Source organism: Corvus kubaryi, unplaced genomic scaffold (genome assembly GCF_017639235.1).
Source record: "Corvus kubaryi isolate FWS band 111438036 unplaced genomic scaffold, C.kubaryi_AGA036_p1.0 126, whole genome shotgun sequence".
Lineage (NCBI taxonomy): Eukaryota > Metazoa > Chordata > Aves > Passeriformes > Corvidae > Corvus > Corvus kubaryi.
In genome coordinates this window covers 3,117,801-3,134,720 of record NW_024580661.1, presented here as the reverse complement: position 1 = coordinate 3,134,720, position 16,920 = coordinate 3,117,801, and the positions used below count along the sequence as shown (strand labels likewise).

At 47.6% G+C, this 16,920-nt stretch overlaps 1 protein-coding gene across 4 annotated transcripts in view; it reads left to right on the top strand.

Annotated features, from left to right (window-relative positions):
- Positions 1 to 47: 47 nt before the first annotated feature.
- P4HA1 (prolyl 4-hydroxylase subunit alpha 1) overlaps positions 48 to 16,920 on the top strand; it is a 26,382-nt gene continuing 9,509 nt past the window's right edge. For 2 of the 4 annotated variants that reach the window (XM_042022629.1, XM_042022611.1), the window contains exons 1-8: positions 5,680 to 5,796; positions 6,653 to 6,749; positions 8,634 to 8,785; positions 9,466 to 9,603; positions 11,335 to 11,574; positions 12,403 to 12,593; positions 13,108 to 13,284; positions 15,986 to 16,056. In XM_042022629.1, the coding sequence (XP_041878563.1) occupies positions 5,709 to 5,796; positions 6,653 to 6,749; positions 8,634 to 8,785; positions 9,466 to 9,603; positions 11,335 to 11,574; positions 12,403 to 12,593; positions 13,108 to 13,284; positions 15,986 to 16,056 (1,154 nt within the window). In that variant the 5' untranslated portion in view covers positions 5,680 to 5,708. Of the gene's footprint in view, positions 89 to 5,679; positions 5,797 to 6,652; positions 6,750 to 8,633; positions 8,786 to 9,465; positions 9,604 to 11,334; positions 11,575 to 12,402; positions 12,594 to 13,107; positions 13,285 to 15,985; positions 16,057 to 16,920 lie in introns of those variants that run through there. The other 2 variants (XM_042022639.1, XM_042022621.1) reach the window with 2 other exon arrangements.

The following is a 16,920-nucleotide window of genomic DNA, read 5'->3' as shown; positions in this document are numbered from 1 at the left end:
AAAAAAAAAAAAAAAAAAAAAAAAAAAAAAAAAAAAAAAAAACCGGAGGGCACCGGAACCGAGCCCACCCCGCCGCACCCGCCCTCAGGTGAGGCCCGGCGGCCCCGCCGCGCGCCGGCCGAGGGGGTGGGCGGGCGGGCGGGTCGGGCTGAAGGGAGCCGCGGGGCCGGGCGGCCGCCGCGAGGGCGGGCTGGGTGGGGGCGATACGTGGCAGCGCTCCGCCGCCCCCCATCCTCCCCGCGGCCAGGGGCCGGTCTCCCGGCGCTCCCGGCCGGTGTTCCCGGCCCTTGCGTAACGGGAGCCGGCAGCCTCCGGAGGGGGGCGGGAGGGCGCCGCCGCGCCGGCTTCCCCGCGGCTGGCAGACTAAACACAGCCGCCGCCTCCTCCTCCTCCTCCTCCTCTGCCTCCTCCCGTTCCCGGCGCTGCAGCTGGGAGCGTCCCCCCGGCTGGGCTCGGTTCCGCTGCCCTCCGGTGTTGCAGGTGGGCTCCCGCCCCGCGGCCCCGCAGCTGGTGCCCCTTGCCCGTGCAGCCGCGGGAGCTGCGAGCGCGTGGCTTCGTGCTGGGAGGGGTGGAAAGTTACTTGGCGTAAGCGCTGGCGGTACGCGCTGAGTGCAGGGATTGCACTGCGAGGAATGGGGCTTGTCTGGGTTTCCCTCTCTGCTGCTTCGGGTTGGACTCAGCCAGCTGCTTTATGTGTAATTTTGCATCTACCTTTGTAGTAAGCGATGCCATTCCGTAGGTATTTTGATAGGATCTAGCTTAACCAGCAGGAGAAACTCCGACCTGGAGCCTTGAGCCTGCTGGTAAATATAATAAAACGGTCACGTGTACTTGGAATAAATCTTCCCGTTTACCTGAAAAGCTGGCTGCTCCCAGAGGAAAGATCCTTCGGATTGCAGACGGAAAGGATTGCCCAGCGTTCAGTTTCACTTCTTTTTTTCTGCTGACTTCAGTAAGAGGAGAATGCTGAGTGCTGAAGTGCTTACCTACTTATAAGTAAAGGTTCAGCGCTCGAGGTTTTAGTGAATGAAAGGAGCCATTTATTTACTTGGCTACAACAAGTAAATAAATGCAGCTTCCCACAGCGCCGGGGGCTGTTGGCTCAGGATGCAGACGGTGCTCTGCCAGGGGCGGAAAGTAAAGGTAATGAGTTCCCGGGTTGTCTGGGAAGCAGGGGCCTGCCTCTGGGGACAGGGATGTTCTCTGTCCTACTGCTCTACACCCACTGCTGCTCTCGGACCATTGCTGGATACATTTTAATGCCTTGGACCAAACTGCCAAGCATCTGATTTGACCCGGAGGACTCTGCACTGCTTCTGAAGTATGTGCTGACAGGAGTACTGATTAACTTTCTTTCTCTTTGTGTTCCTTCCCAAGCCAGCTCTCTGACCTGTAGAGATTTAAATGTTGTTCCATAATGAATGGCTTTAAAATCTAGTGTTTAAAGCTGTGGTTTTGGGGCTTGCATGTAAATTGCAAAGTGCCCGGTGCCGTTTGACAAACTGAAATGACAGGTAGTGGGTTATACATACTTTAGAAGGAGTGGGGATAAACAGAGGTTTATAGCAGGAACAGCATGCCTTCGTGCTGAGATTGATATAGATATGGAAACCTTTTTTCTTTAAAAGAATATACTCCTTGAAAAAACCCAGCTGATCGTTGGCATTGTCCTGCTTTCTTTATAATCACTCTTGATATCTGAAAACATTCTGTATATCTTTGTAGATGCTCAGCTAATCCTTGAGCAGAAGGATAGCCTCCTGCTTGTTGTGTCTAATAAGATAATTGCTCTATTCCATCCACAGTGTGCTTTGTCTTGGCTTGGGAAGTTAAAACAAGTGGACGCTGAGGGCTGTGTTCATTCAGTTTTAGTCTGGAGGAAATCAAGGGAAGACTCGCTTCAGTTCCCTGAGTACAAATCTCTGTACAAACGCCACTGCTCTGCATTCAGGCATGAATGTTGTCTTTAACTTGGCAGTAAATGACAGCTAGAACGCCCTACTTGACTTTGAAATTGAATCTCATCTCTTATTATGTTATTATTTTTTTTAATATATAAAAGATTATATTATAACTTTGTCATTAAAAGATGCCTAAAGCACACCCTGTTCTTTTGGTGGCAGCATTTATGGAAAATCTTTCTTCTTTCACTGCCTTTAAACAGCCTTTGAACATGCTAGAGGACTCGGGAACTGGATTCTGGTGCTTCTGTCCTGTGAGACCTTTAAGCAATGATGACTGCTAAATGTTCTTAGTACTTATTTTGGGAAAGTTCTTTCCTTTTCAGTAGTATTTTCAGTCACGTTGTGTCATGAGACTGTAACTTGGGTTGTCCTTGAGACAGGAGAGGTTTAGGGCAGTGAGCAGCTATCACTTCTGGTTCCATCTTTTCCATTTCCCCTCCACTCAGCTTAACTGTTTAAAGGGTTTTATTATTATTATTTTACATACAGTGGGGTCCAATAGGGATTGTGAGAATGGACCCATCTTTAAATCAAAAGTTGGGGATCTTGCTGATACAATTTTGTCTCTTGGCCCTGCAGTGGACTTCATCTTGAGCAGGCCAGTTACTTCTTACCTAAATAAAGAAGCTGGTTTGGAATTAAGTTAGAGCTGTTCCATGTTGAGTACCCCCTCAGTTTCCATTTTTTATCCTGTTTTCTGGATCCTGGTAAGCACCTGGGAGCTTGGAGAAGGCAGTGAGGAGACTTGTCTAATGAGCATATTCAGTCTTTGGGCACTGATTAGTGGGACCTTGGTTGTGATGAGGTTATATCATATGTCACTCTGCTGTTTGTCTTCACTTGTCTGCTTGCATCTTTCTACTTGTAAAGCAGAGCTGAACTCTTTGGAAGTCCTCAAAAAAACCCCTCTAAGTTGAAATGGTGTTTGTTGTGTGTTCAGAGAATCCTGTGCTTCTCTTGGCAGTGCCATTCCTCTGCTTGCTGCTTTGTTTCCCTTCTCTCTATGTGTTTGTTTGCTCTTTGCTATTCCCCCCCACTCACGTTTTTCTGCTCTGCCATGTTTTGCTGTTTCAGAGCTTAGTGAGTGCACTTTCCCAGGGGAGGCAGGAAGCTGCCGTGTTGGAGCTGTCAGCTGGACTCCCACTTCCCTGCGTGGGCAGTGATCCCCTCCTCCCCGAGAGCTCAATTGCCATCTTTGTGGGACACGGCTGAGGAGGAGGGCGAGACTGACAGCAATAATGGAGAGAGGATTTTCATCTTGTTTTACTTCATGTCACCAACAGGAAGAAATTAAAGCCTACTTGTTTGGCAGCCTGTGAGTCCGAGAGCTTTCCAGCGTCTGCATGAACTGAGCTGTGTTTTCTTTGACTGGGAACCTGTGGCTGCTCCTGCCGCAGCAGCTGGAAAGCTCTGCTCCTTAGCAACTGCTGTCAGGGCAGCGAGCGTGGCCTCGGGTCCTGCCCAGCTCGGGTTCCGTCCGGGGGGGGAGGAATCTTGGGTGGCCGAAAGCTATTACGGGAGTCTGGGACCTTGCAAATGACAGGAAATCTGGGAAAGGAAAATCAAGATGACCCCTGGACGTCATTGAGCTTAAGTTGGGCAAGCTTGGAGGTCCGGTTAGGCTGTGCATGGGCTCGTCCTGTTTCCTTTTGAAATTCTTCCAAGAATGGGAGATCCACTTTCTAGTGCCTAAGTGTGAGAAACTCTGTTTGTACCCCCTTAGAGTTGCCCGTGTTGCATTTTGTGGCTGTTGCTGGTCACTCCTGCTGTGTGCCTGTGGAGATAAGGAGGTGGGAATAGGGTTGCAACAGCCTTTGGAGAAGCCTGGTGTTGGAGCAGGCTGCAAAGGCAGCTGGAGAAGAGGAAAAACAAGATGGAACACTGTCACTGGGAGCACTAGGTGGAGAGGAAGCATTGTTTTCTCCACCTTTTTGGTGATTTTGTTTGTTGGTTTTTCTTCTTGTTTTTAAAAAGTTTAACAGTAAAAAAGGAAACTTTCTGGAGCTTCTCTTGTGGCTCACTGAGGGCAGTAAACAAAGAGCTCAGTGCATTCCCAGTACTGATAGAATTGGCAAATATTTATGGTGTAGTAAAGCTGTTTGTGCTTTGTCACTGATTCACAGATGTATTGGCTCGAGTGCTGAAGGAGCAGGAGGCACTTGGCTTTCTGCAGGGTGAAATAGGAATTGAGTGGTGTTTTCAGTAAGAATGGAGGTGGACATCAGTGGGTTTTTATTAGGTGCGTTTGAAACAGTCTGGTGTAGCTTGTTGGCTGCCTGGGGGGAGGATGAGCCAGGAGGAAGAGGTGAGGAATGCTGCTGTGGACAGCAGGGCTGCTTTAGAGCATTGGTGAGGCTCAAGGGGGGGAAAAGGAGAACTCCAGGCTTCCCTCTCCAAATTCTCACTTTACAACTCGCTTTCTGCCCGTGAATGTGTTGGAATGCATCAGCCCTTCAGTTGTGGTCATGCAGATTTTGGGTGACTTACAAGAGCTGGAGGTTGTGCTGCTTTTCTAGGCTCGTGCGAGTTTCCTGTTGTTCCTGTTGGTGCCAGTGGAACTGTGCTTGTCCTGTCCAAGAGGCAGTCCCCAGATTAAATCCAAACCCCAGAGTAAATCCAACTCCCTTCTGGGGTGCTGGAGGTGGAGAGGAGGGAGCTGCCTCCTGACCCTCAAGTGCAATCTGAGGAGAGATCCTGCACTCTGGAGTCAGGGATATGTTCCCTGTTAATGCCTCCACTTGTGGGTGGGATGGTTTTTATTTGGGTGTAACTTTTGAACTTTCCTGATTATGTTTGTGCCTTCCCTGTGTGAATGCCACACCTGGGTCTATGTTGTTTGCTTGATAAAAGTTATGTTCCTAAACAGGCCAAACCAGTTCATAACTGAGCTTGTTGCTATTTGTCTTTCTTTTTTCTTCATTAGTTGTGCTGTTGGAAGAGTTGTAAACCGATTTCTGGTAGTCCACGCACTGGAGTTCATTTTTTCTGAACAGATACAGTATGTGGGAGTTCAAGCTTTTGTTTGGGGGGAAAAAGTAAACCTTGTGAATTCCACGACAGCATAATTACTCCTAAAGTATGCGGCAGCCAGGCAATCCTGGGCTGCTGAAGGGATCAGGATCCTGAAAGGCTGAGAGCTTGGCAGCTGGCCCTGCAGAAAGCACTGCCTGTGAGCCTGCCACAACCTGACCCAGGATCCAGGGACAGAGCAGCCTTTTGTGTCAGGTGTGGAGCTTGGCTCCGTGGTGGCAGCAGCTGAGGAGCAGGAGCGTGCACAGAACTCCCTCCCTGGACTGCTCGTGTCGGGTTTTCATTTAGACCTGTTCCACTGGCATCTTTCTGACTGAAAAAAGGAAACTTTTCGCATCGAGTGGATGAACTTGAGAATGGGTATTTTAACTTGGTGCTGCGGGCTTTTTTCAGTGTTTGAGGGGTTTTTTCAGTGCTTTTTGCAAAGCAGCTCTATCTGCAGCATGACTTGGATGCCAAAAAGAAGAGTGCTGGTGAGCACGCTGTCCCTGAGCTGTTCTTTCCTCTCTGGCTGCACGAGGCAGGTATAAAAGTCAGCAGAAGGGACTCAGTCTGTGCGAGCTGCTCAAGCTGTCAGGGTTCTGCTGCCTCAAGCAGCCCCAAGACACAGAGCTGCCTCTTCTGAAGGTGGATTTATCTCTCTGGTGAGCGGGGATTTTTCACCTGTTCTGTGTTTCTCTCCCAGGTGTGTGGTGAGGTGAGAGCTGTTGAGCAATGGCGTTTAAGAAGGTTTGGTGTGCCCTAGCCCTGGGATTTCTGCTGCCTTTCTCTTGTGCCCACACGGACTTCTTCACTTCCATTGGTGAGGCCTGCTTTGGTGTAGCCAAAAGAGTTTCTTGACAGCCCTCAAAACTGATTTTGCAATGATGTGTTAATCATCCAAGGCCTTAATTGGTGCAGAACTAAACGCACTTCCTAGTTCTTACCGTGTTACGGACTTTTCTTTTGGGAGAAGCAGGCTTTAAGTCAGTCCAGGGGCAGTCTAGTGACCCTGGCCAGGCTTTGTAGTCACTATTTATTCTTACAGGTACTGGAATTTAAACAGAATTTTCGTGTTGCCCACATGTGGAAGGAAGAGGTGCAGCTGCCAAGGGCACATGATGGTGCAGTATGCCTGTACTCACCCTTGGGTTCTGGTGGCCTCAGGGTGGGCTCTGTACCCCTTTGTGCTGAACCAGTTCAGCTGCCTGCTTGCAGGAGGTGAAGCAATTATTAGTTAATACCAGGGAGCCCTTGAAGTCATGGATATAATCTTAAAAACAAGAATAAAGCCCTGGATTAGCCTTGTTTATCAAACATGAAGGCTTTGTGTGTTTCTGTAGCTTTCTCTTTATTTGCTTTACATTATGTATGCTCGGATGAAAGATTACTCTGTGGCAAACTACTTCCTTTTCCAAATGAATCCTAAATTAGTTCTATTAATAAATATCCAGTATTACATTAATTTCCATGGCAACAAGCTTGGTCCAGCAGGAGATTTTTCTCCTTAAAAAAAAAAAAAAAAAAATAAAAGGCCTTACTCAGATACTCCTTCAGGGTTATTTAAGTAAACGCAGAAGGACTTTTGGGGATGGAAGAAAGTAGAAAAGAGGAAGAATGCTTTTAATTCTCAGGGTTTTGTGTTTCCCCTTCACTCACCAAACTAATTTTTTTTCTAGGTCATATGACAGACTTAATTAATACAGAAAAAGATCTGGTCGTGTCACTCAAAGATTACATCAAGGCAGAGGAAAGCAAGCTGGAGCAGATCAAAAAGTAAGCAGTTGGTTTCATAATGCTGATGGCTAATAATTGCATCCACCCTTATGCAAAAAGTGCTTCCTAAGGCTGATTAAATTTATGGAATGTTTCCTCTGGGGCAAAGCTTTAAGTAGCAGGTTTTGCTGGGTGTTTGTTGTAAGTTGTTCTCTTTGAGCACTGCTTGGTGTATAAATAAGACCAGAGCCCAGCATGTCAGATTTTATCACAGCTAGAAATAAACATTTTATCACTGAACAGGATGGTTTCCTTGCTTTCAGACACATGTATAAATCTGTCTTGAGGGTGTTGGAACAGTTCTAGATGGAGGGATGGTTTTTATTTTAGCGTTTGTGTATTACCTTCTGGTGGTCCACCACCCAGGAAGAGAGATACTTCTTTATCACTGAAAATACAGGGTTGGAATTGCTGACAGGTTTGAAATGTTGTAAGTGTATTCTTTACAGCTACAAATTAACATGGGAGAGTGCCAGTTGGGCATCCAAAAGTGTGTAAACACAGCTCATTGTACAAGTGTTGCAGCTCTGTCTCTACTGTATCAGAGGCACTCCCTGTCAGGTCAGAAGAGTTTAAAAAACTGTCACAGAGCGATTAAAGAACCCGGAAAAACATGCCGGCATTGTTTGTTGGCATCTGAAGGATGCTGGGAGCTGAAAGGCGGTGACAGCTGGTGAATCACCCAAGTGCCGAGGCTGGCTCAGGCCTCCCGGGGGGCTTTTGTCAAACAGAAACATCTGCAGGAAATCCCAGCCCTGTGCGTGTGGGTCGGGCTGCTTCAGCCCCTCCTTAGGGCTGACAGCCCTGCAGTGGGAGGTGCGGGGAGGGTTTGACCTTGTGCAGTGCCAGGGCACCGTTTGAAGTTGGTTTCTTCAGTCTCTGGCTTGCTCTGAGCTGGGGTTGGTCCCCAGCAGCACCTGGAGCCCTGTTTTGGAGGGACCTGCACAGGGGCTGTCAGAGTGTGGGAAAACAATGAGGGACCGAGTGGGAAGAGCCGATGCACCCAGAGGCAGCTCCAGCAGCTGTAAACGCCTCCCTGCCTCAGGGAGAGCCTGCAGGTTCAGTTCAGGCACACCAGATCCTGCGACAAGAGGAACTCAGCTCCGGGACAGAGTTCCCTCCAGGCTACAGATCCTCTATTTGCTTTATTGCTGGGGTTTGGAATTCTCTGTCGGGTGTGGCTCTTTAACATCAATTTACCCTGATTGCAGGGCGTTGCTGCATGGCCTTCATGCTGTAGATCTGCTTCTGCTTTTATTCTTTTTTTTTTTTTTGAAAGCTGTGCTTGTTTTGGGGCACGTTGGGGTTGTGAATGACTTGTGGCACTTAGAGAAGTCCGAGCTGGAGCTGCAGCACCAGAATCTGGATCTGGGCTCCTCATTTGGGAGTGTGAGAACTACATGTTTCTTAATCCAAGCTTTCAGCATGGAAAGGAGCTTTGTGGTGAGAGGCAAGGGGTGTATGTGTCTAAACCTAAAATAATTTGAGACAAGCATTGAACTGCGTTTTTTGTAAGCCTTAGGAGGGAAAAGGGGCGTTTGAAAGATTGAAAGTGCGGGTAAAGCTTTGTTTCTGATTAGTCCTGCATGACAGCCCATAATGGAAGTGCTGGCACAGTGCTTTTGGGGCTTGGAGGAAGGAGTTCCTTCCTACAGAGACTGCAAGAGCAGCACAAGATTTGGGCTGCAGCTGAGGAAGAAGATCTAATAAAAAAAAGGAAGTAGTCCTTTTTGTTCCTTTTAGAAGAGTTCTAAATATAGATAATGTAAAAACTTGCCATTTCTGTTGGATTTTTTATTAATGAAGACATTTGAGTAGCTTGAAATCAGTTCTCTAGCACACCAGCAGACTTCTGTGACACTTCAATGAGTATTTTCATTATAGATGGGCAGAGAAGTTGGATCAGCTGACAGACACTGCCACGAAAGACCCAGAGGGGTTTTTGGGCCACCCTGTGAATGCATTCAAGTTGATGAAACGGCTCAACACAGAGTGGGGCGAGCTGGAGAGCCTGGTCCTCAAGGACATGTCAGATGGTGAGTGTGCCTGCAGCCAAAACCAGCATCACAGGCTCACTGCAGGTCCTTGGATGTTGCCTTCCACACCTCAGGGGTGAATTAAATCTGCTTTTGAGACTGAGCATTTGCGGAACTAATCTGAATTACTGTAGCAAACACTTAATTGCTGCCTCTTTTCTTCAGCAAGAGTGGAAGCTCTTTAGCAAGGAACAGGACATGAAATAGTTGACTCTGGAAGACACTTAGCAAAAGGAAGCCAGGATGGTTATATCTGACCTGAGAGACTGTCTCAACAGCTAATTAATACCAGGTGGAGGTTTCTAGTAGGGAATTGCAAGAAAGCAGAGCTTTCAAAAAGACCCAGGATTAGTCTCTGATAAGGATTCAGCACGTTCAGCTTCCCTGTTGCTGTGAGAGGGGCTGAATATGGCAACTGGAAAGGCTCTGCACCTGCCAGCCAGAAATCTGCACCACTGTGTCTTAAGCCCTTCTGAATGAGTGGGGCAAAAAACCAGGTGTTTCTTTTTTGATTTTTCCTTTGCTTTCTTCAAAACAACCCAAACCAAAAGCCAGCTGCGCAGCCTGTGCCATGAGTTCAGTTCAGACTTGTGTGAAGGTGGGTCTTGGCTTTCCCTGCAGTAGGGAGTTTATCCAATGCCCAGGACAGAGGTGACCACGTGTTTCCCTGTCTTTCCCAGGCTTTATCTCCAACATGACAATCCAGAGGCAGTTCTTCCCGAATGATGAGGATCAGACTGGTGCAGCCAAGGCCCTTCTGCGGCTCCAGGACACCTACAACCTGGACACAGACACCCTCTCAAGAGGGAACCTGCCAGGTGAGAGCCATCCATGTTTGTTAGTTCCATTTCCTGAATGTCCTGATTACAAATCATTTGCTCTGCTGCACCTTGTTTAACTGCTCAGCCTGAAGGCGACATTGGGAAGGGGTTTGAGCTGGCTAAAAGTAATGAAAAAGGTGGTTTTTTGGTTGAAATCTGCATCTTTCTTCTAGTTGTGGTAAGATAATGTAGTGTCAATAGCTTTTAATAAAAATCAATAGCAATAAAATCTTGCCTAGAAGGGGGTTTTTCCTTGCGTTGCACTGGCAGATACCTGGATTTATTGCACAACTTAATGCATGTTAACAAGTTCCTTTGAGTTTAAACTTCAGGGATTGTACAAACTGAGGAGCAGAAGATGGTGCATGCACAGACTTGAGCCTGTGTGGCATTGCCTGAGCTGATCTTCAATAGATTGCTCTGTGCAGGAGGAGACACAACTTCTTTTTTTGTCAGAAAACTTTCTCTGCTGAGTCTTCCTTGTTTCCTCTGCTCAAAAATAGTCCCGTGCCAGCTGGCAGAAAATCAGCTCTGTACAATCCATCTGTGTTTTTGCAAGTGCTCGTTGTGGTCAGATGCCTAATAAAATTAAGGGTAATTGGCTTTATGTGTTATGATGTATAACCTTGCTTTTGGGTTTGGTTCAAGACCTTCTCAAGGACCTACAGATTCCTTCTAATGCAATGAGCAGCTCATTGCTGTTTTCTTCAAACAGCACAGAAATACAAGAAGTTTTGCTGCTCTTGAGGCAATGAGCTGTCCAGACTGTGTGCAGTGAGGTGTAATGGCAGAACCTGGAAGGTCTGGAGTAGAAAAGAGAATAGGCTGGGCTCTGGAGAGCTCCAAAGGGATACTTCCCCATGTGGTCACTTGTTTGTGCTCCTTTTCTTCATTTCCAGGGAATTTCTATTGGTCCAGAATCTCAGCTGCTGCAAAATCTTTGTGTCCTTTGAGAGTTTGCAGATTCAGGCTCAGGAAACTGCAGTTGCTGCCCATCACAGGATGGACACAAGCTGTTTAGTGGGGGAACAGGAACGGACAGCAGAACAGCTGCCCTGTTTGAGCACTGCAGAGCTGCTGTTAGAAACTCAGAATGGATTAAGATGTAATTTTAGCTGTAACACTGGCAGGTCCTGTTTTCCTTTTACAAGATTAAATTTGGTTTTTCATAGGGCCTGTACTTCCAGAGGCAAACCAGGAATCTGTAATTTGCCTACTAGTGCTTTAATCTTTCAGAGGTCACTTAAAATGTTTCTAAAAATGACTGACTTGAAAAAAATCTCAAGCAGCTGGGAATTTACTCCCTGATGTTTTCCTTTTCCTCCCCCACCAAGTTGTCAGTAACAAGTCGTGGTTCAGTAACATTTTGAAAGTGATAATGTGATGTCCTTGAAAACAGTGTTCTGAAACTTCAAATTTGGCTTATTTTTGCTCTTGCTCTAAGTGGTTGGGGTTTTGAGGAAGGAAGCTTTGTTTGATTTGATTTTTCACTAGTGGTAGAGACATTTCGCTGTTTGCTGCTATTCTGGCAATGGAAAGCTGCATCTGAGTGCTTGTGTGCCAAGGATTTACAGGCTTTAGAGACTTCAACAAATAGCTACTGCAGAAAGGAGCTGTGGGAGAGCAGAAATAAAACCCTGCTGTGAGGAATGAGAAATAACTCAAATGTTTCTCGGAGGACTGGTCTGGAACCCCGTGTAATCTGTTTGTTTTGTTTTAAATACCCAGGTGTGAAGCACAAATCCTTTCTAACAGCTGAAGATTGCTTTGAGCTGGGGAAGATTGCCTACACGGAGGCTGACTACTACCACACGGAGCTGTGGATGGAGCAAGCCCTGAAGCAGCTGGATGAGGGAGAAGTGTCCTCTGCAGACAAAGTTTACATCCTGGACTACCTGAGCTACGCTGTGTACCAGCAGGGGGACCTGGGCAAGGCCATGGCCCTCACCAGGCGCCTCCTGGAGCTGGGTATGGGGACAGGGACACAGCTCTGTGTGGGTTTGTCCTGGGGAGTGCAGGCTGGCCCAGACTCTGACTTGTATGTGCATTTGTAAAGTGCATTTTTACTTTTTTAGATGGGGATTTGCTCCTTTCTGCTGAAGGGTCTTTGCCTCCTGACACTCTTGGCTTCTATCCCCTTACCTGAGCCACTGCTGCCTGAAATCTGGTTCTCTCCCTACCTTTTGCTTTCCTGCGTTGAGATTACTTCCCCTTAGGTAGAGGCAAAACCAAAATTAATGAAATTGAAACTAAATTGGTGATACTGAAATCTCTGCAGATGATTTAAATACGAATTCAGCATGCTGAAGATGAAACACATGTAAAAACAAGAAATACAGAATACAAGACAGTGAGATAAGAGTCTGTTTCATGAAAAATGAAAGTATTTCTTCTTCTGTAAATACTCTGCTGATTGACTGTGTAACGGATCCTCTGGGAAGCTCAGCACTAACTCAAACATAGCCATAGCTACAGAGACCCATTTATTAAAGAACTGAAGCTAATTCTGTAAGTTAAAAAGCTTTGTCACCAGAAATCTTAAATCCCACCAGGGAATTCTCAGCTTTACAGCCAGTCATGCTGTCCCAGCTCTCTCCCTTGTCTCTCCCTCTCTGGTGAGATGGGCTGGAATGGCCAAACCCTTTTCCTTACTGCTGGGACCCCCGTGTGCAGTGAGGGCTTGAGAAGCAGTCCTGTGCATCTGTTTCCTTTTGCTTGCTGTAAATAACCACGTCTGGAGGATTCCTCACGGGCTGGAAACCTGCCAGTGATCCCCGTCTGTTTCTGTGTCAACAGATCCTGAACATCAAAGAGCAAACGGGAACATGAAATACTTCGAATACATCATGGCTAAAGAGAAAGAGGCAAATAAGTCCAGCACAGATTCAGAAGACCAGCAGGAGAAGGAAACTGAGGTTAAGAAAAAGGATTACCTGCCCGAGAGAAGGAAGTACGAAATGCTGTGCCGTGGGGAGGGGCTCAAAATGGTAAAGTGGAGTAGACTGTTCTCAAATGTTTGAAACCAAACAATGTCAGGAATTTGTGTGTGGTGTGCAAGCAAGGAAGTTGTTAGAGCAGCTGGATGAGTGTGCAGAGCTGAGGATCATGAGTTGGATTTCTTCCCCGTTTCAGTCTGTCCAGTAGACAGAAAGTAATGCTGCCTCAGGCACTGCTGGCTGTCTTGGGTGTGCTCCATCAGTGCCATTAATTGAATGAGGAGGCTGGAAGTCTGGGGTTACATGCAGAATTAAATAAGGGTGGGTTTTTCAGCAATAAAATTATTTTAGTAGGGTTGTGTAAAGGAATGCCTGTCGAAGTATTGCACAGTAACATTAATGTGCAGCCAGTACTGGCTTCTCAAACTGAAATAATCTCTTTAACCTGTCCCAAAACAAGGCAGGGAGAGGGAATTGTTTGTGTGTCTGGGACATGTTCTGTTCCCTGGAGATATCAATGTCCCCTGGAGTTCTCTGACTCCCTCTTGCTCTGCCTCCCTTCCAGACTCCCCGGAGACAAAAGAGGCTCTTCTGCCGCTACTACGACGGGAACAGGAATCCCAGGTACATCCTGGGCCCTGTCAAGCAGGAGGACGAGTGGGACAAGCCTCGGATCGTTCGCTTCCTGGACATCATCTCAGACGAGGAGATCGAGACCGTGAAGGAGCTCGCCAAGCCCAGGGTAAATGCCTTACACTTCCGTGCCTTTGGAGCCCTGACCTCCAGCTGCACGGTGGGAGCGCGCGGCCGGCTCCGCGGGCACGCCGGCGTGTGCGCACTGCGCTCGCACCCCGCTTGCCTCACCCTGCAGCTCTGGGTGCCTGCCTTTGAAGGAGCCTGGGGACAGCTGGGAATTCTCTGTGACGACTGGAGCCAGGTCACAGCAGTGCAGGATTGTCAGACTCTTCCAGCAGACACAATTTCAGCTGGATCAGATGAGGAGGAGAACGTTCTCCAACAGAGAGCAAACATAAAGCAGTGAGGGTGTACTGGAGCATTCCTGAATTTTCTTTGGTTTTCTGGCTTTTGTTTTTCCTTTTTAAGTCTGGAAGGGAAAGGCAGCCATTCCTATGGTCCTGGAATGCCACCTTATTGTACAGACAAGAAAGAATGGTTGCATTCTCCATTTTGGCATAAGACTGGCTTCTGTCTCCCAGGCTTGGAAGCTGCCTGCAGACAAAAGTGCTTTAAGAGGGCAGGACTTAGGTGGTGGGTTTTGCCTTCTTATTGACGATGGTGGCTCATCAACCCTGTTTCAGACACTGGATGCAAAGGTTCCTGTCTCTCAGTGAGGAATAATCCAGGGCAGCTCTGCTGTCTGAGAAAACAGGAGTGTCCAAGGCAAACAGCAAACTGATGGAGTTGCCTTCTGTATCCAGTTGATGCAACCCTGCATCCACAAATATACATTGAAGATGTAGTTAGTTATATTAATTTATTTTTCCATCAATTATCTGTGACTTCTAAAATAAGACTTAAGCTTATAGAAAGGTAATTTTCCTGCTTTTTTTCTTTTGGCCTAAATGGGTTTTTGTCCAGAATGAGCTGAGCAGATGGAGATTAGGGGAATAAGAGCATTCAGTGCAGGAGAAACTGTTGCCTTGGCCTGCTGTGAGGTAGAGCAGCTGTGGTGGTATGTGGGCAGCTGGGGGGTGAGGCTGTCCGTGGCCACTGCACCATCTGCTAGGGAGCCTGAAGGTGATTTTAAAGCTCCCTGAAGCCTGATGTGCTGGACACTGGGAAGAATTTCTTCACTGAAAAGTTTGTCAGGCCTTGGCAGGGGCTGCCCACAGAGGTGGCAGGGTCCCTGTCCCTGGAGGTGTCCAGGGAATGACTGGACATGGCACTCAGTGCTCTGGGCTGGGGACAAGGTGGGGATGGACCAGAGGCTGGACTTGATTATCTTGGGGGTCTTTTCCAACCTCAGTGATTCAGTGATTCTGTTCTGTGGTTTCTGAGGCACGTTCTGAACTGCAAGCAGAAAGTATAAATTTTTCCCTTCACGTACCTGTGAGGCATCTCCTCCTGCTCCCCTGCCAGGCAGCTTTGCTGCAGGGATGAAAATCAGAGCCCCTGTTGCTGGTCTGTAGGTGTTGGAGCCCCTTTGCTCCTGCGTGATGCATTCCACACCCGGGGAATGTGACCAGACCACTATTTTACAGAGTAGCAAACCTGTAAACATGGGACTGTAAGCTCTGAACTTGCTGAGGTCGTTGTTTTCCTGTCAAACATTCGGCTTGTGGCAAAGGCTTGGAGACCTTTAACGCAGGAGCATCTGTATGCAGTTACTGTTCCCCATATTCCCTGTGGCTGAGGCCTTGCACGGCTCAGCAGCAAAATGGTTGTGTTCTTGGAGACTGAAAGGTCATATCCTCCTTCCTGATGCTCGGGATGCTGCCATCCTCTGGGAAGAGACAGTCCTGGCTGATCTGTGCCCAGCCTTCTGCCGTGCTGGCAGCACGAAGCCTCATTATTCAGCTCTGGAGTCTCACTGGAATTGTAGTTTGTGCCTTGGTTTTTTATGTGTCTGCATGGGAGGAGAGGAGAGGCAGCATACTGGGAGCTCCCAGTATCTTTTCTTGTCAGGTGGTATGGAGAGGCCTTGATTTGTTAAGTTCATTCTAACCGTAAAGAAATGCTTCTGATTGATTGGGAGTCGGCATGACATTGTGCCTTTTCCAAAATTTGGGCTCTGCACCTCAGTCTTTCCAGTTATGAGTGATGGACAGTGTCTGGTAGTACATGAGCCAAGTTAAAGGGTGATGTGAGGTTCTGAGCTGGAATACTAACACAGATGGGAAGGCACGAAGTAAATGGACCACAGCAGAGGGAAAGGAAGGCCTTGAGCCAGGAGTTCCCACTCTGTGTAAATGGGACCATGGGTGAAGCAAAAGTTTGTGTGAGCCCAAAGGAGCTCGGTGCTGCTTTTGGTACAGGAAGATCCAAAAAGGAATGGTTTATTCACCTTTGGCTTATGGTGCTGCCTGGATTCAATTTACCTGTCAAACTCCTCATCCAGGGGCAGGACAGTGTAACAAAGCACCTCTTGTCCACGTGCTACACCACTGTGCTGCTCCCAGAACGTTTCATTGCACAAGAAATCAAAGCTGCTGTAGAAATGTTCTCGCTACAGACATGGAAACAGGACTTGTGGAAAACCTTAAAAAAACCAAACAAGAGACCTTTCTTTTTGTAAAACTGGAGCCTCCCCCTCATTCCCCGTGGCCCCCCACCCCTCCATGGCAGACAGACCACGGCAGCGGTGCCGGGGCGGTGGCGGTGGTGGCTCGGTGGTGTTGTCCCCCTCCCGAGGCTTCTGAATGGTCGGATTGCTGGGATGCAGATTGTGCTTGTAATGCAACTTCTGATGGTTCGCTTCACAGCTGAGGCGAGCCACCATTTCAAACCCCATAACGGGAGCCTTGGAGACGGCACATTACAGAATTAGCAAAAGGTAAGAGAGCTCCATGCCAGAGGTTTTGGGCCTGTAATGAGTGTGGACATCCTGCTCATTATGGGGAAACGAGGTGGGCTGAAGAGACAGCTGTGTAGTCCACCATGTGATTCCCTGAGATCTGTAACAGGCTGTTACTGCTGAGTTCCTCAGTCTTTTCCTTCAGCTGGAAGTTCTGGGGGTGTGTTTTGATTTGTTCTTTCCTTTTTGGTCGCCTTCTCAATGTGTGTTTTTTCAAGCAAGTCTCTGCAGTCAGTGTGAGAAATACAAGATGCTACAAAACCTTCAGTAAAATCTGGTTTTGTTTTTAATCTATATATTCCTTTCCTCTTGCCCTTCTCACAACCAAGAATTGTCCTCCCTTTCTTTGGAAAATGTAGCAGACCTCGAAGTGCCTTTTTGGGTGTAAGAGATGCTTCAGGTCCTTGCTGTGCACACAAACACACATCTCCTTGTCCAGGATAATCCCACACTCCCAGCTGGGCTCCTTTACCTCCTGCTTGACACAAATCTGGCAGAACACAGGCTCATTTCCACCGGGCTCCTGGTTCTTTTCAGCTTGTCTGTTAAGTACTACAAGTGCTGAATTTAGCCAGTGCTTTCCAAAATTGGCTGGATCTGAAAGAAACCACCTGCCCCTGCCTGCCCTCCCCTGGTTTTAGCCACGGTAATTAAAGGTTTGCTGCACAGGCCTTCAGCACTGAGCCAAAATTCTGGGAGGAGTTAAACTTCTGGGTGAGGAGGAATTGTCTGGGAAACTCAGCATCATAAATTACTTGCAGAAAGTTCTTGATTTTTAAACCAAAAAAACAAAAAGGAAAAATAGTAAAGGGAGGAAAAAAGTGAAAGGACAATCTAACCAAA